General features: G+C 40.1%; 1 protein-coding gene across 2 annotated transcripts; it reads left to right on the top strand.

Moving 5' to 3' along the window:
* The first annotated feature begins 230 nt into the window (after positions 1–230).
* On the top strand, positions 231–12,097 carry ehf (ets homologous factor). Of its 2 annotated transcripts, none has more exons than XM_033634666.2 (9): positions 231–445; positions 3,892–4,030; positions 4,521–4,778; positions 5,940–5,984; positions 6,090–6,134; positions 6,220–6,282; positions 6,381–6,419; positions 6,516–6,711; positions 11,333–12,097. In XM_033634666.2, exons 2-9 carry the CDS (start codon positions 3,955–3,957, stop codon positions 11,430–11,432), a joined length of 822 nt encoding a protein of 273 aa, XP_033490557.1. In that variant the 5' UTR covers positions 231–445; positions 3,892–3,954; the 3' UTR covers positions 11,433–12,097. The 2 variants fall into 2 exon arrangements, with proteins under 2 accessions (XP_033490557.1, XP_033490556.1); XM_033634665.2 differs by having other exon boundaries at positions 232–445; positions 3,916–4,030.
* Positions 12,098–19,396: the final 7,299 nt, after the last annotated feature.

Genomic DNA, 19,396 nt, shown 5'->3' on the forward strand with positions numbered 1-19,396 from the left:
GATCCATGCCTGTGTATATGGCCCCTCATGAGTGTGTGTTTTTCCGCTTGAGCGAATGTGTGTTTGAGAGAGCAAGTGAGAGTATTTTACAGTGCCAATAGGAAAATAAAAGTTATGTGAGGTGTGTGTGTGTGTGTGTGTGGGTGTGCATTATGCAAATACCTGCCCGGTATGAGCCTGTACAGGTAGCCAATTGGTGCGGTATAAGGAAGTTAGGAGGATAAAAAAGCTATTGTGGTGGGGCAGTACCTAGTGTGGCTGCATGCTTTCATCTGTTAATTAAAGGCTTTGGGAAGCAAAAGGACTCACCTCGTCTCACTGTAAGCACCGGTCCTCCAGAGAATTGGAATCTCCTGGAATTAGTATTGATCTCTATTCAGGGTGTTGCGAGTGAATCTACGTGAGACATCTATCAGGCCTCGTCTGACCCCATTCTACTGCTCTGGTAAGCTGACATACTGGTGCTGGGCAGCCAGCAGGGCTTTTCAAAATGACTCAACACAGCAGGAGCAAACCGAGGGCTGCTCTAATACGCTTAGTGTGTTTTGATGCCATTTGATTCTAAATGTATTGTGATTTTTGTTTATGTTTTTATCTGCCTTTTAACCTGCTCTGTTCAGGGTGTCTGTGCAGGTGTGGGGATTTCACATGTATTTCATGTTATTGCAAGACATCCAGGGTATGATTATCTGTGCAATCACACTGAGCAGCACCAAAAGTTTTAAGAAAATTAGAGACCTTGAATAGTGCTCACAAACTGGCCCATTTACCCTCACTGGAATATTTCTTTGCTCGCATTTACTGAGAGGATATCAAATTCCTAAAAAAAAAAAAAAAAAAAAAAGTTTGTGTAATGCTATGCAAAATAATGCATTAACTTTAATATATTCCCCAGTACTCACTTTTTCAGCACACTTCCACACTGTCAACACTGCACCTCCTCACTGTGTTTCAGCTGGTGTCGCAGGAAGGTTGCATATTTAATGCCATGGCATCAACCTCACTATAGGGTAGTTCCACAAGCCATGCTTTACAGTATTTAGGTAAAATAAGCAAAAACAGTTTGGTTAAATACTATCATGAGGCTGCAATGACTGACATGATGATTTTGCGAACTTCTTCAGATAAGCGTTGCTTATCTTCGAACATCATCACATAGCATATGCAGTGATGTGATTTTTCACCATGGCTTGGCTAACGGGATATCGATCCATAACCATGACTACGTCTTTGTCTCTTTTTCTTTTGCGCTGCTACATGATTGTTGTATTGACAGAAAGTACTTGCTGCCTTGTTGATAAGATACCTGCTTGGCAGCAGCAGACAGCGGCGAGGGTTAACACACAGCATAAGGTGTTTGAGCAGCCTTGGCAGATTGTCAGCTGAGGAGCTGATCTACCTTGGCATGACGACGTGTGTCACCTGTCTCCTGGGGAAATCTCATTCGGGGGATCTTGACTTTAGGTTGTTATAAAAACTGATTTGCCAGATCTTGAAGGAGCCTCGGTCACCTGTCTGTATATGTGTCACATTTGTGTTAGGCTGGCAGCGCAGTATCTACTGTTGGGACGTGTGACAGGGCTCGGTGTAATTTTGTTTACAGCCCGCCATAAAGGTGTGACCAAGATCTTCCAGGTAACAGGTGCAATGTAGGTCACTGTGTAAAGAAATGGAGTCATTGTGCAGCCATGTGAAACAGGTGTACCCACCTTAGGCAAAGCTAACCTTTGACAGCTTGATTACAATATATAACAACTCTCAATATAAAACAACTCTCATCATAGACAGTGAATTAATATCATGTTTAAAGCACGTGTAAAGACAAATTAAGTTCACTTCCTAAAGCGAGAAAGCTTTGTTTAAATCCACAGTGTAGAACAAAGAATGTGTGGCATTCCTGGAGCACAGTTAATAGCTAAACTACAGTAAGTAATAGTCTGGCATGTAATGTCTCATGTCCCAAACATTCAGAGTCCATTACCACATAACAGAGTAACATAAAACCAAATACTGTGTCAGGCATGACTCAGCCATTGTGTATGTGCAACACTGCCAAATATCTGACAAGCTTTATTTACATGTGATGCAAATCTACTTGCGGTTAAATTTGAAACATGCTTTTTATTTACCTCTATGTATGTATACAGCGCTAAGTGCAAAATGTGAAGCATAAAAAGGGAGTGCAGCGGTGACTGGCGATGAAATAAGCAGCTGTAATTATGTAAAATCAACGTGGAAATATAATAACACCAGTATCTTAAACAACAGCAGCATGTAAGTTTATGTTACTTAAAGGCATTTTAAGCATTTGCTGAGGTGAAGACAGCACAAGCAGTCCAAAACAAATATGATTACAGAAGTGACAAACAGATGAAATGGTTTCACACCGTTTAACCAGCAAATAGGCCTCTATTATAACATAAAACCCACTGATCTATTCGTCTGTCATATTTGTATGTCTAACAGACAGCTTACACAACCCATAAACTGTGCTGACACAGAATTCCTTTGTGTAACTACTTGTTAGTGACCTTAAATGGCTTATTATGAATACATTTAATTTAATGAATTAACCATTTTTACACAGTTTAAGTGTTGTAATCCTTCAGATTTCAGGCCTGGTTACGTTGTTCATGACAAACACATTGCCTTTCCCATGGCTGCTTCATAATAAATTCCACCTTCTCATATTTCAATGTGTAGCAGGGCTGTAGTATTTCCTGTTTGCGTTAGCAGAAATGTAATAAAGCTCTCACTGTGTAAAGACAGCAATCAGTAAACAATGAAGCAGATAGCAGTGAGATAAGATTGGATTACGTGCATGCACCGCTTTTATGTGAATCCCTCTTATTTAGGTAGTCAGTCTGAATCCAGCAAGTAAATGGCGGACCCCGCCACTAGCAATCAAAACTGTTATATTGATAAATAAGTAAGCTTTGGTTTCATGAAATCTTTTATTTATTCTTTTATCTATATTTGATCATACCTTTAATGTTCAGTTGAGTTAAACAAGCTGTTTATTATTATCTTAATATATCTTAGTACTATATAATGACGAAAACTCTGTCTGTGGGTGTGTCTGTGTGTCTGTTCCACGTTTTTCTCCTCACTGACTTGGTCAATCCATGTGAAATTTGGCACAGTGGTAGAGGGTCATGAGAGGATGAGAATGAAGCAATATTACATCAATTGGCCAAAGGGGGGCGCTATAGCAACCGATTGAAATTGCAAACTTTGAATGGGCATATCTCATGTCCCGTATGTCATAGAGACATGAAACTTTGCACAGAGATGCCTCTCCTCATGAGGAACAAATTTGCCTCAAGAACCCATAACCTCTGGTTATATAGATTTTCCGCCATTTTGAATTTTTTGAAAAACACTTAAAATCGATCTCTTCCTAGGAAGTTTGACCGATCTGCATGAAACTCGGTGAACATAATCTAGGGACCAATATCTAAAGTTCCCTCTTGGCAAACGTTGGAAAACTTACTAAACTGAGCTTCTATAAGGCAATGACTTTAACTATCTGCCTGTCAATGTGCTACCTCAACTACTAATGTACAGTTTTAGCCCACTAACTATCCCACTATTGGCAATGGTACTACTGGTAATCGTACTATCAAATTCACAAAAACTTCTTAATGGGTTCAGTTGACTATTTAATCTGCAATTTCCTATGACCTGTATCCCAAACACACACCATGTGAAACTGTACGTGGGCAACTGTGCACTCAATAGGTATGGACTAGTATCTTATATATTACAAGGGTATTTTTTAATATTTGAAGATAAATCACAATGTGACCCTCAGAATATTTCAAGCATGGTTGTTTTGTGTGTCCCTAAAGCAGGAAAGAATGTTATTTCATTTTCAATTGATCCACACAGTAAATTGCTCCTCTCCTGCCTCAGCCTCTGGGCCATGGTACATCAGAGTGTAGCAGCTACAACATGAGTGTAACTCCATCCACCACCCTGGACAGCCAGCTGACCACTACCTGGGGCCCCACAAACTCCTACTCTGACGGTGAGGCTCGCGACCAACACTAACACGCTCTTAACAAAGCGTACTGTATGCCTTATCAGCATTATGAATGCACTCCTCACCGACGTAAATCACTTAATTAAATTGTCTGAATTAAATTCTAAAATGCCTCAAGAAAGTATGTTAATTTGTTCTGCTGTAGGATTCTGATTGCTCTCTGTTCAACAATCCAGTTTTCTCACTGGTTATGAAGTTGTGATGCAAAATGGAAATCATTCAACAATTAGCGACTGATGTATTGCTCACCTGGTGAGCCCCGAGCTCTGAGACACAAGGCATGAATTAGAGATTCCCGACTGAGAAGTAGCTCAACAGCTCTTTCAGTAAACTGCACTGCAGATTAATTATTGACAAATACCTTCAGCGGAGGAATTTATGTTTCCCCTTCAGAGGCATATTTGCATTAAAACAAAATAAATCCACCGATGTAGACAAACGCGTCACTTATGCCTGTCTACATGTCTGTCTCCAGTTTCGATGGTGATGTCTGGTTACACGAGTCGCCTGTGGCCTCGTGACACCCAGCCTCAGTTCTGGAGTAAGTACCAGGTGTGGGAGTGGCTGCAGCAGGTCATGGACATGCACCAGATCGATGCCTCCAGCATTCCCTTCCAAAACTTTGATATGGACGGCCAACAGCTCTGCAGCCTGAGCTACCAGGACTTCATCCATGCTGCCGGCAGCGTGGGACCCATCCTCTTCCACAGCATCACAGAGCTCAAGTGGAGCGGTGCGTCTGAGAGAAGGGGGGGGGGGGGGCTGAAGGGGGAGGGAGGATGATTAGTCCCAATAAAAGAGAACCTGGGCGATGCAAGTTGGGTCTAGCTGAAGTGTTGCTGAGGAGGGATCACAGAGCCAGTCAGGGGTCGCACTGCGTGGTGCTGTAGAGGGGGCGAGAAACTGCTTAAAGCGAAGGAGATGATGGATTTGTTGTTTGCTCTTGCGAGAGCGGGTCTCCTAACAAAGCACAGAGGGGGTGTGAAGCTGAGAAACAAGCTGGCTCATCAGCTGTTTTTTAATTAGAGTTTGAGGGTTATTGTAAAGAAACAGGAGTTCATAGGCTCAGGGCTTCACCTTTGGGCTTTAAACTATTATGTGAAGAATGTAGCTTAGAGGAAATTAAGGCGATAAATATTCTTGGGCAACGTTGCGTTGATGAAAGACATCAGCATATCATAGTTTATCTAGTGTCTACGGTTAATGGCATTTCAAAACAACAGCAATGCCAGGAGACCAGGCACAACAGGTTTAACCTCCAGGTGACAGGGACATTGAAGGTGAACCGAAGCAGAGCACAATGCTGCTATTGTTCCTGCAAGCTGCAAGAAAGCAGCTCAGTTTCTTGGGGAAAGGAGTTACATTTTTACACATCAAAAATCATTGTGATACCTGGGTATAATTAGCACAAAAAAACTTGAGGCCTTGAGTAGTAATGGGTAACATTGTGGGAATTTTAGGCGTCAGATTTCCCATATTCCTTCTCGTAAAAGAATCTTTGTTGCTACTTCTCTGTTTCTCTGCTGTTTTTTCTGAGGAACAGATAATTTTTCAGCCAATATGAATAAGGAAGTAATACATGTTTTGGCTCTGTTGGTACTGATAATACAAAAACATCCTGTTTTAGGCTGTGGGAGTAAAAGTATCTGCATATGCCATAAAGACACACATCAGGTTCCTTGAAAACCAGCTAAAACAATCTGCATCACAGTGTAACATGTGATATAGTGTCCCACAGAGGCTCTCAAGACTTTCAGCAAAGATTTGGTTCACAGCTCACAATGAATGTGACAGTTAATAATCAGTCTTCACATGTTGCGCAACACTAACAATTTAAATTCCCTGATTTGATTTTTTTTAATTTACTTCCTTATTCCTTCTCATCCCTGCGCAGGGCAGTACCATGTGGAAATAGGGCAACTGGAACTCAAACCAGAACGTAAGAGTCTCTCAGACAAGTTGTTCGTCAAGAAAATAAAATGTCAGCAGAGATAGGCTCAGATAAATCTTATGTCCTTACACTTATCTTTTTCCCCCTATATAGTAGACTTCTCCTGTCCATTTCCAGACGTCAGCTATCCACCTGGAGGTAGTGTAAATATATCATTTCTGCTCATACTTCATTTGATATGGATCAAGACAAATAAATGAAATGCTTTCCTCTGTTATCTTAGAAATCTACGATCCTTCAATTCACTCCCTCGCTCCTGTTGCCTCTCCCACCCCTTCCAGCCCTGGTGAGGAATTCATGATATAGACTGCACAACATGAGTATTACAAGTGAAAAAAAAAATACATAAAAGGATTCAACAGTGATTTGATTTGTTTCTTACAGATATCAAAAGGTCTTTCAATCGTCAGGTCAAAAAACACAGTAAGTAATATCAATGCATCTTTACATTTTAATATCATTTTTCCCCCTGGAACATATGTTTACTGCTACCATTCAACCTACCTTCTCTCCTGACAGACCCAAGGGGCACCCACTTGTGGGAGTTCATCAGAGACATTCTGCTGAACCCAGAGCGAAACCCGGGGCTGATCAAATGGGAGGATCGGACAGAGGGGGTTTTCCGTTTCCTTAAGTCAGAGGCAGTGGCGCAGTTATGGGGCAAGAAGAAGAATAACAGCAGCATGACTTACGAGAAACTAAGCCGGGCAATGAGGTACACCTGCAGCTCTCACACACTACATGTAGTTACACACATACAAAACCAGACAGTAAGTTATCACCCACTGGAGGAAAATATGTTGCAGATGCCATTTTGCAATCACCTAAAAGTAATCATTTTATTTAGCTCTCATTGATTTTAAAGGTCCAGTGTGTGGGAGTTAAGGTCATCTATTGGCAGACATTATATATAATGGTATTCATTCATTTATAATCACCTGAAAGTAAGAATTGTTGTGTTTATGTTACCTGAGAATGAGCCGTTTAAATATATACATGAGGGTCCTCTTCCACGTAGTCCACCAGGTTGTTTCTACAGTAGCTCAGAATGGACAAATCAAACAATGGCTTTAGATAGGGCCATTTGCATTTTTGCATTGTTGAATTGGCCATTAGTTTTACTTCACGCTTTGCACATAGCAGAAGTTTCAGTTCTACTAGATGCCAATCCGACACACTAGACCAGGGGTGGGCAACCTGTGGCTCCAGAGCTTCATGTGGCTCTTTAGCCACTCTCTTGTGGCTCCCTGTGACTTTAAAAAAATAAAATCATATGAGAATGCATTCTCACTCTGACATCGTCATCGACGTTTGGTCATGGATGTGAAAGGTACCCTGGGTGCGTTGGTGCCGTGTCAAGTTCTGCCTGTTACATGCATTGTCTTCTTTTAAAATGCACTTCTGTTTTCACAGGAAATTTAATGTTTACATATAGTCTCTTTCAAAATAAAACGCACTATGTCAGTACAACACTGCAAATTGACGTTTTTTGTTTTTTGTCCAACAACAAATGCAAGTGGTTAACTTTAGGAAAAACGAATAGGGTTTGGCTTCAGAATCTTACATGATGTAAACACCGCTCTCCCAGGTGAGGTCGCTGTTTGTTGGTCCCATCCACCACACTTCCCACCCGCCCCACTCGGACTTTCACCGCCTTAATTTTCACTCTTGCCCACTCGCTTTTCCCCCGATGCCATCGAGCACCATTAAACTACAATGGTGACCGGCCGTGTATCATGCTGACGTTAAAGGATGGCTTTTTTTGCCAGTGTCTGATGCCACAAGTCACTGCCCATGCGCCAGATGTCGACGACTTCAGAGTGAGACCAAGTTTTGTTTTTTTTTTACATTTTAGTTAGTATTCATCACTGTTGTAGGTGAAGAAAGCGAGTTTTTTTTTGTCAACTACACCTACAGCCTGGCACATTTTCCTCTAAATGTTGCTGAGGTCATGTCTAATGAACCTCGGTAGTGGTGGCTAATCTTGAATCTCCCTAGCAAGGCTAGATATGGACTCCAAATCCAAAAATACAACAGTCTCGGAGGAAAATGGAAGCATTAATAATTGGTGGACAGATTAATTTGCTTCACCACCAGCTCTTACCACATGGAGACACAGGATCAGTGATGTTCAAATTAACTTGTACACAGAGATGCCTGTAAACAGAAGTGGTTCTCTCTTTATATTTGAATATAATAAACCTTTATTATGGGGCTTTTTTGTTTTTATGTACTTTATGGCTTTATATCTGACATCCCATCTGGCGAAACAGTTATGTATATATTAACTTTTGGAGATGTACACCAAAATGTTCCTTAAAACACTTGACGATTTTGGTCAACAATGGCTCATTTGACAGTAAAGGTTGCTGACCCCTGCACTAGACTTTCAATGTGCTGTATTCAGCAGACACTGTGGCCTCTAAATGCTGCCATAGGTTGATACGTTTTCTTTTTCTTCACGTAACTTTTTCCTCCGTGAGAGTGATCTGCAAAATAAAGTTTCTGCACTTTCAACACAATCAACGCCCCGCATGCACACACAGGTTTTCTTTACTTTGGCAACAGCTTGTAAAATCTATGATAAGGAAGACATTTCACACTGCATTGTTCCTAATCCAGTTTACTTAAGCAGCTTATAATGCTGTTGCTACTGAAACAGTTACAGCTAGGAATTTTACTTTGAAACAACCTCAAATGCTTATAGGTGAAATCATTTAGAGTTATCTAAAACCAGCGAGCTCAACCCTTTAAAACACATATTTCCCAGTGCTGATTACCTAAAGTAAAATGAACTGCTCTATGTTTTCTGCCGAATGAACTGAAATAGCCTTCTTCCTCAGAAAATCTTCCTGGCTCCTGCAATAGTCACAGCTTTACATTCAAATGAGCTAATCTAATGAGCTTAATTTCATTGTAGTGCAAACCACTGGGAACTACAAAATGTGCCCGCAGGTATTGTCACTGTGACCACAAAGCTGATTTTCTATTTACTGTGGTGCAGCAGAAGGATTTGCAGCTTGATGGCATCACCAAACAGATCACTTCTCTCTGTTATGAATAACAAAGGCAAAGAAATAACAACCAAACTAACTTAGTTTCCTTTCATTCAGATTTCTGTGATTGAATTTAGAGGAAATTGAAAACACATTTTGGAATGAAAATGGCATTTAGCGAACAACAGACACACTGAGGAAACATGTAACTCTGTTGGCAAAGTTGCCATCTATTTCATGACAACATTAAATTTGAAAAAAAAAAACTTCAGTCCAAGTGAAATTGATGCTCTGTCTTCATACTTTCATAACATATTGGTTTAAAAACACATAATACAGTTAAAGTCATTTTGTTGAAGGCAGTAACTCTAATCTAATTGCTTATAAAAACAGAATAATCAATTAATTCAGATTACTTCTACTGAATGAAGGGAAACGCACAATATATTTCAGTTTTTGGAAGACAAACATTACATATGATGAAAGGAATGAAAAAAATAAGGCTGGCTAAACTTTATATTTTTGTTATTGTCCACAAATCCCTTGAAAAGACAAAAACCAAGCGTGTGTTCGTCCTTCTGTTTACTTTATGTCTTCAGCAGCCTGTCTTTGGTTCCCACTGGTTCAAAATGGGTATTGAATATTTATCAATGTACCATAGAACTTCAAATAAAAGCCTCGTCCCTCAATTGTGACATTAGAAAGTGTCACATTTATCTTGCAAGTGTACTCTTCTTCAACGTTTTACTTCCTGGATTTTTCCCGCATGGAAATTCTAACTAATCCCGAGCAGCCTTCTCGCGCAAGGCATTTTAGTTGGTCCGCTTATAAATGCTGCTGTGAGAACATGAACCAACTCTAGGCAATTATGCAACTTTGTAACAAAATCAGTCCCTGATTAGGACCAAAGCTAGACAGCTCTAGGTCTGAAAGCACCCGCAGACGTCTGGTCTAGTGCCCATCTAGTTCATTTTTATAAAACTTCTTTGGATGTATAAAACAGGTTTGTTGGCGACCCGCTGGAGCTAACATTAGTTAGCTGCCTAGATCACAGATACAAATATAAATGTTTAAACTTCTGTCAATATGGACATATTGCATATATTGTTAGCTTGGTAAGATTGTCAATTGTTCAGTTTATCTTAGAGAAACCATGAGCACCAAAGAATACCATAACTCATTCAGATTTACCCGCTAAGAGAGATGTAAAAAAAGTGGTGACTTCTTCATAATTGATACATTATTAAAAACTACTTCAAACAAGTAATATTCACACTGGTTTAAATAAACAATATGATCGTATTTCCCATCTTTGCAGTGCAGCAGTATTGTATGAAAAAAAAAATGCCTGTCTCATATAGATACCTGTCCCAAATATAAGGAAGGAAGGCCAACATGACTTGGCCCAGAATCGGCCTGAACCCGGTATGCAGGATGTAATTAGCCAGGCTGGGTCTGGTTGCCCAACTCAGCTGAGACTCGGCATGAACGACGGGCCAAGTCAGCTGGCCCGATTCTGGCTGCTGATGCTGCCATCACTGGGCTCTTATCAGAAATTACCTGGCCCAGCATCGGCCCAAACTCGTCATTCCAGATGAAGTTAGCCAGGCCTCTTACTGCTGCCTGACTCGGCTGAGATGAATGATGTATGAATGATGCCGTAGAATCGGGCCAAATCAGCTGGCCCAATTCTGGTTGCCGAAACTGCCATCACTGGGCCGTTATCAGAAATTATGTGGCCCAGCATCGGCCCAAACCTGGCATTCTGAATGAAATTAGCTGGGTTGCATCTGGTTGTTTGACTCGGCTGAGACTCAGTATTAGTTCATTGATTAAAGCCAATATTAGCCCAGGCTATCAACTGAATTTTTACAGTATTTATGTATTTATTTATTCATTCAAAAAAAAAATTGAAAAGAAATGGACTACAACAGCTGAGTGATGTCGAAACCTTGAGAGGGACTATTTTTAACTGTGACGGTTCGGGACGATTCATTAAGGAACACGTCACTGGCTCATTGATGTATTTTTATTAAACAACAATGGACATTTATGGCATAGAGGAATACGCCAGATCAGGCTTTAGATACACAACCACTACTTGTTAGTAAGATTGATTTATTAGTGATTTTGGTGTTTTTATGGGATTATTAGTCAAATAGTCAATAGTTGTAATTGATCTGATTCAGATTTATTAGACAGAAAAATCTAAAGGTAAAAACAACCATGAGTAATTTAATTAGTCAGACTGTGCTTTTATATAGTCTTTATGATTTCAGACAGCTGATCTGTGATGAATTCACTTTGAATCTGACAGTGTTCATCTCTCCTCTGTAACAGATATTACTACAAAAGAGAAATCCTAGAGCGAGTAGACGGGCGCAGACTGGTTTACAAGTTTGGAAGGAACGCGCGAGGATGGAGGGAGTCAGACAAGTGACAATTTCATTAATTTATGTTTCCTTTGATGTCAAACGCAAATGTGATGTTTTATTGTAGTTTTCATTGATCGTGTTTTATAGAGATATGTTTGAACTGTTTACACATTGTTGACGATGAGTCTGTTTGTATTGTTTTTTCCTTTAAACTCATCCCTTTGTTGTGACACTGCACTGAGATGTTCCTTACTGTGCCTTATAAAAAAAAAAAAAAAAGTAGCTTATTGTTCCAACCTGACAGTGGTCAAACCTCACACACTTGTGTTTACGTAACATCTCACTGAGGAGAAGGATATCAAAACTGCCAAATGCAGGCATAAAACATTGAGAATTCTGTTTTTATTTTTACATTTTCGTCAGATGCTACAACTCCCAAAGGAGCACGTGTTGATAGCATTCAAAACATAGGTTGTAAACAGATGTATGTTTTTGACACTGATACTGTGAAGTGTCCTTTGGGAAGGAAATCACTGCAGGAAAAAACACAAAATTAAATAAAATAATATTCCTGAAGCGCAATTCAGCTATGAAGTACAAGAATGCATAAACAAGTGATACATATTTGCATAAGAATGGTTTGTTTCATTTGGTTCATTTCATTGAACTGTAAAGAAAGTTTGTACATGTTTCTTAATGTTTGATACAAATAAAGTTTGCTTTGTTTTTAGTTTATGAAAGTCATTTTTTTAGGATTGTATGTACCCTTTGCTAAGTCCCGCCCCCAGACGCAAACTGGCCAATCATAACGTAGCATCTGGCCCGCTCATACCAGGGTCCGACAACAACAATCGTTTCAGTTTTCCTTCATTTTCAGACTGATTTTGTGGATTTGGAGCTAAATGTTGTGCCTGGGGCACGTCGTGTGTTAATGATACTCATTGCCTGGAGAGATAGGAAAAAGATATACGTTTCCTCCCTGTTCCAAAACCAAAATCAAACCCTGAAAAGTGTAGGGTTAGCTAGCTAGCTACTGAATATATAGCCCACTGAATGTATACACATGCTGCCTTTGCTTTGAAATGATTATAACAGTGAACAGTTCCTGTACAGGAACCAGTGAAGGGAAGCAGGGAAACTTTGCTGATATTCAACCAGCTCTGTGTCATCACATTGTGCTCAGATGAACGTTGTTTGACTTCTCCCGGAGATCCCTGCCCGTCCAGTGGCGAAGATCTGAGGTAGGTCTTTTTTCCAGTGTTATAATCATTAAAAAGCAAAAGCAGCATGTGCACACATTCAGTAGGCTATATCTTCAGTAGCTAGCTAGCTAACCCTACACTTTTCAGGATCTGATTTTTGGTTTTGGAACAGGGAAGAAACGTATATATCTTTTTCCAACCTCTCCAGGTAACGAGTGTCATTAATACACGACGTGCCCCAGGCACAACATTTAGCTCCAAATCCACAAAACCAGCCTGAAAATGATGGAAATCAGCAACACCATTCATCTGCACACACTGCGATGACACAGAACTGGTTGAACTTTCCCTTTATATTCATTGTCTTCTGTGTTGATCAGCAGTGATGTGGTGGTTCACTTTTACACTGTGATCTGTAGCCTATAGTTAGGCTTTAGCTTCTAACTTTCTTTGTCTTTTTAACCTGTTGTTGCTGCTGAGTTAAAAAACAAAGACCAGTTATTCTGATCAATCATATCAATCAGCATTTTGAGTTCAAGCTCCCACCCAAATTTCAGCTGTTTTTCTCCACAGTGTGACTCAGATCCAATCCTCAATCCCACTGGATCTGCTACGAGCTTGACTTTGAAAAGCCATGCACTCTGAGGTCATTTCTGTTTTATCATGACACTGTGAAATGCCACACAGTTAATTGCTCACCGGCGCGTGCCACAGCTGCCCCAGCTGGTTCCTGCAGGCAGCAGACGAAATGATTTGCCCCTTGATGGTCGATAAGATAAAAGCATCGTCAATATAAGGCTCCATTCTTTGGCCTGTGTTCACAAGCAAATTTTGGTCTAATCTTCACTCTGATTTATCTGGCCCTTGTAGCCCTTCTTTACATAGCGTGGCGTTAATTGACGCCGTGTACGGTTATTATCTCTCCTTACAGTTTTAAAATCTGCCCACTGCACCGCCACCGCTGCAGCTTTCTTGCCACTCTCTGCTCTCACACACACACATCAGTGTCACTAACCAACACTGTCACGACGCGAGCTGGAGGAAATTACACCACATGTCATTATCAAGAGGTAGACATCAGTCTTGTAGTGTCAGACCTGATGGAAACAACTAAAAGAGCATTTCTTCCTGGCAGCAGGAAACCATCTCTGATTAGGGGAGTTTGCTGTAATTTTGTTTCCCCATTGATGACTGGATGAAATAAAGAAAATTGCGAGCGCAGAGACGATATAGCCAGTGACTGCTCCTGATTGGGTTGAGATAATAGCTACTGATTACCATTGTTATATTAGCGTACATGAAACAAGCAAGCGACGCGAACTGAAGTGCATATCCCATCATATTCCTTTGTTTAGAGTCTGTGTTGTTACATAAAATCACACTTTGTTGTTCGTCTGGAGTGGCACTTATCGTGGCCCGTATTGTGCGCTTTTAATTTGAAACGTACATAGAATCAAACACGGCTAATTATTCAGCAAAACAAATGTTGTAATCATAAGTGGCATATGTTTTATATGCTTAAATAGTGGCAGCAATGAAGCAAAGTGCAACTGTTAAGCATCATGAATGAGAGTTGTGTGTGATGTACCTTTTACCTCAGATGCTTCCAAACCATGAGACACTGTAAACACAGCACAAAAAGATGAGCATCTAATCATCGGAGGCGCAGGCAGACGTCTGAAATGTGGCCTCAGTTACACTTGTGAATAATGTGGATGCTGCTGTGAGCTGTGATAGGCGGACATGTTTGATGTGATGTGAGTGAAGATAAGTAAACAGTTAGGCAAATCGTCTAGACTGATCTAACCCCTGCAGCACAGACAGACAGCAGCTTGATTTCCCTAACACACTGCGGCCCTTGTGAATGCAAACCCAGGCTTTACATACTCTCAGTGTGTGAGAAACCATGACGGCCACTCACAGCTGATTCAAATCAGACATCAGTGCCCTTTAATAGGCAGTGATAGTGAATGTGAGGTGTGTGTGTGTGATTCACTGATGCCCATGACTTCCCCACTTCTTGAGAATCAACCACACATGGGTGAATATAATGTGTCATTTGGGAAAGCACCGTCAAACCAGCTTAACAAGTATTTACAACACTCGGTTGTAGGGCACTCGTGGCATGCAGGCACCAATGTCACGTAGGCAAAAATGCGCCCGAACCGGTTGTAATTGATCCGGGAAGGAACAAAAAAACACACAAATGCAGCTGGGAAGAGATATTTAATCTGTGCGAGTCATTTCAGCAGTGAGTGGTTTCATTGCACACCGACTGCCATGATAAGAATAGTGCAACTGTCTAGGAAGACAGGCGACAAAATGTAGGTAAAGTTTATTTTGCCTCCCACAGATGAAACAATGGCTGCCTTTGTTCTGCCAAAAAAAAAGTATCCGTCCACAAGTGCCTTTATCTCTCATTGTCAGAAAATTATTTTCAGATTTGAATGAGCCACGCAAGGGCTATTTTATTATTTAAAAGCGAGTGCATTAATTCAATCAGATAGATGCTGGCAGAAGAACAGGGAAGTGATGAAAGATAGGCAGAGCATGGGCACAGAGACAGCCAGCTAGGATTTTGTGTCTGTGTCCCATGCCTGCTCAGTGGGGCTATTGTGTTCTCTCAGCAGATACACAGCCTCGGCTTATCAGGGCACCTTATCATTTTCTCTTCACACTCAAATGGACCTGTGAGGCATTCAGCCCAAACTGTGAGTTGGACAGATTAGAACTGAGTCACTGATGCAGCTTTACTTTGTTTGGGTGCAGGGGGTGAAGGGGGGGCTGTGTCGCAGTTCACCGCCCAGTTAGTAATAACGCACTGCTTTGTGATCTTATGACAGAAAAAGTAGGTGAGTGAAGGGAGAATTTCAAAAGAGGCAAACAATCGAAGAACTCCTGCATTCACATGAAACAAAGACCAGCTCTGATGTGACAGTCACTAATTAAGTGTGAGTTACAGTCAGGTCTGCAGTTCTGATGAGACAAACAACAAAACAAGGAAGTATTCATGACAATGCAAAGACGAATTGTTATGAAGCCAATTTCCTACTCAAATTTTTGGACTTTCCATCAATGTTTGTTTCCTGATTCACTTCTGACCATTAAGTCACAAAATAATTTCCTTGTTTGCACAAACAAACATGTAGGCTCATGCTCATATGCATCTTTTATATACAAACGTAAAGGTTCCCGTTTAATGTGGAAAATTACAAATGCAAAGAGATTTTTTTTAACACATTTGACAAATGCACATGTGACTAAGAGAAATTCATATTAAGAAAAATATGTGTCATGGGACAGATGTATTTCTCTCAGTTACTCAGAGATTACTGGGACTGGACGGACTAAATTTTTCTACATTAAAGTTATATCTGTCTGCTGATTACACATACCATTTGAAGATGATTACATATAACATATTGTTTGCAATGTTTATTTGAATGGAAGACAGTTACATGTACAATATGACACAGGGACTGTTGCAACATGGCCAAAATACATTGAATTTCACCTATTATCTTTTGCTTAAGTCTTAATAAGCAAAGTATTCTGAAAGGAATAATGCACTGAAGTACAATACTATTATAATATTGTGTATTTATACAATACTATTATAGTATTATTTATCTATTCAGTGTTATTAATTATGTATGGATGGGTAAAAGCTGAAATTCTTTGAATTGGACCAAAAGCAGCATGTTTGGAGGCCTCAGCAAGCACTTTAAAACTAATATTACTAACTTGGGAGTCAGATTTAAATTTTAATTCTCATTTTCTCATTTCGGGCAAGAATATCCCACTTTTCAAAACTCATTTCCGATCATAAAAACAACCCCAAATTTCTTTTCTCCACCTTCGATCTTTTAACCAACACCAATTTTAATAAACCATCCAACATATCAACAGATGCCCTCTGCGAGGACTTTGCAGACCACTTCAGAAGTAAAACTGACGATATCAGATCCAGTCTTTTATCCCAACGGAATGTAATTTTTAACACACCTGGATCATTGCTTTTACCTGAGGAAACACTGGAGAGTTTTGCCCTGGTTGATGCAAGGACACTTGGTCGAGTTTTCTCCCAGGTAAACCCAACAACTTGCCTTTTAGATCCGATTCCCACATCACTTTTAAAGACATTTTATGGATTCTTTGAGGAACAGATTTTAAATATAGTGAATTACTCTCTTCAGACGGGTGTCTTCCCCACTGCCTTCAAAACAGCGGTGGTGAAGCCTCTTCTGAAGAAGACTAATTTAGATCCCAACATTTTTAATAATCACCGACCTGTATCCAACTTACCGTTTTTAAGTAAGATTTTAGAAAAACTGGTTTTTAACCAAGTAAATGATTTTTTAAAAAGAAACAGTATTTCAGAGAAATATCAGTCTGGTTTTAGGATGAACCACAGTACAAAGACAGCCCTTTTAAAGATTTTAAATGATATCAGGTTGAATGTTGATTCACAAAAACTCACAGTCTTGGTACTACTGGATCTAAGCGCTGCCTTTGATACAGTAGATCACCACATTTTATTAAACAGACTCAGAAACCTGGTGGGCCTCTCTGGTACTGTTTTTAACTGGTTCAGCTCTTATCTCATAGATCGTTGTTTCTTTGTAAGTATGGATACATGTTCCTCCAGAATGCATGAAATTAGGTGTGGGGTGCCCCAAGGGTCAATTTTAGGTCCAATTCTTTTTAATCTATACATGCTTCCCCTTGGGGACGTCATCAGGAGGCACGGCATCAGCTTCCACAGTTACGCAGATGACACACAGCTGTACATCGCCGTGTCTCCTAATGACACAGGGCCAATTGATACCCTTTTAAACTGTATTTTAGATATCAAGTCATGGATGGCAGTGAATTTCCTACAGCTCAACCAGGACAAAACAGAGGTTTTAATTATTGGTCCTGAAGGCCAGAGAGAGAAACTTTTACCAAAACTACAAGATTTTAAACCTTCACTATGTGTTAAGAATCTGGGCGTCATTTTTGACTCTGAGCTTAGTTTTATTCCACACATCAAAAATGTAACAAAGACAGGTTTTTATCATCTTAAGAATATAGCCAGAGTCCGCCCGTTTCTCTCTCACGCTAACACGGAGGTGCTGATGCATGCTTTTATCTCTTGTCGTTTAGATTACTGTAATGCCCTGCTGTCTGGTCTTCCCAAAAAGACCATCTCTAATCTGCAGCTACTCCAAAACTCAGCCGCACGAGTACTGACGAGGACCAGAGGGCGGGAGCACATTTCACCAGTTTTACAATCGCTGCATTGGCTCCCCGTGTGTTTCAGGATCGATTTTAAGGTTCTTTTATTAGTTTTTAAATGTCTTAACGGTCTTGGGCCATCTTATTTATCTGACCTGCTTTTATCATATCAACCCTCACGGATCCTGAGGTCCTCCGGCACCGGCCTTTTAATTGTTCCAAGAGTTAGAACAAAAACCCACGGGGAGGCTTCATTCAGCCATTATGGCCCTCACTTATGGAACAGCCTGCCGGAGAGCATCAGGACTGCAGAGACTGTTGATGTTTTTAAAAGGAGGCTCAAGACTCACCTTTTTAATTTAGCTTTTAACTGATTTCTTTTACTCTTTTAATTCTTCTATTATATGTTCTTTTTACTTTCTAATGCTTTTAAATTATTTATTTTTAAATCTTTATGCATTTTAGTCTCTAAATCTTAATTTATTTATTATTATTATTAATATTATTTTAATCTTTAACTCTTTAATTTTTCCTAATCTCCACACCATGTGTGGAGCCCACCCCGGTTTGTCTGGTCGGGGTGGTCTCTGTGGCGGCGCTCCCTGTGGCTGTGGGCTGTAGCGCCTCTCAGTGTGGATGGCTCCCCATAGGTGGTTCTTTCCTTACCTGGTTCCTCAGTGCCCAGCCATGTTATTGACTATATTGACTGTGTGTGTGTGTGTGTGTGTGTGTGTGTGTGTTTATATGTGGGGGTGGGAGGGGCGGGTTTTCAATATGTATGTATTATTTTTGTTTGTTTTTATTCTGTGAAGCACTTTGTGCTGCATTTTTAATGTATTAAAAGTGCTATACAAATAAAGTTTGATTGATTGATTGACTGATTTTAACAGGGTCATCAAAACATACCTTTTCTTAGTCTTCAGATCATTGCCAAAGTCAGACCTTTTTGAACCCAGACAGATGCCAAAATACTCACTCACGCTTTCATTACCAGCTGTTTAGGCTCTTGCAATTACCTTTTTACTGGACTACACAAAAGGTCAATAAGAAAACTACAGCCAGTCCAGACTGCTGCAGCCACAGTGTTGGCTAAAACGAGGAAAAGGGATCACATCACCTCACTGCTGAAGTCTCTACACTGGATTTTGAAGTTCTTTTACTTGTTTATAAAGCGTTAAATGATCTCGCCCCTCAATTCATCAGACATCTTCTATCATTTTACGTTCCAGCCAGATCGCTAAGGTCCTCCACTGCTTCACTATTATATGTTCCTCATGTGTCCCATTAACGTACTGGTGAGAGTGCCTTCTGTTCTCTCACCCCCCTAAACTGTGGAATTTACTGCCTCTGGATATTAGGATGGTGAGCTCTCTCGGTGTTTTTAAACATAAATTAAAGACCTGTCTAATCTGGCTTTTAATTTGGGGTAACATAACAGTCTTGATTTTTGTTTTTCATTGTGTTTTATCTCGTGTTTATTTTTATTCTATTTATTTATTTACATTTTTTTTTATTCCATGGACTTTAAATCATCATTTTTGTTAGTTTGTTCTGTTTTGTTTGGTTTGCTTTTTTAATATTTTAATATCTGATCGTAATTTTCTAGT

The sequence above is a fragment of the Epinephelus lanceolatus genome, chromosome 5, assembly GCF_041903045.1.
Source record: "Epinephelus lanceolatus isolate andai-2023 chromosome 5, ASM4190304v1, whole genome shotgun sequence".
Lineage (NCBI taxonomy): Eukaryota > Metazoa > Chordata > Actinopteri > Perciformes > Serranidae > Epinephelus > Epinephelus lanceolatus.

Excerpts from the sequence above, each read along its gene's own strand:
- ehf (XM_033634666.2), top strand. The coding sequence starts at position 3,955 with ATGAGTGTAACTCCATCCACCACCCTGGACAGCCAGCTGACCACTACC. Across the intron at positions 4,031-4,520 it reads CACAAACTCCTACTCTGACG|TTTCGATGGTGATGTCTGGT; the intron begins GTGAGGCTCGCG and ends GTCTGTCTCCAG. Across the intron at positions 6,712-11,332 it reads AAACTAAGCCGGGCAATGAG|ATATTACTACAAAAGAGAAA; the intron begins GTACACCTGCAG and ends CCTCTGTAACAG.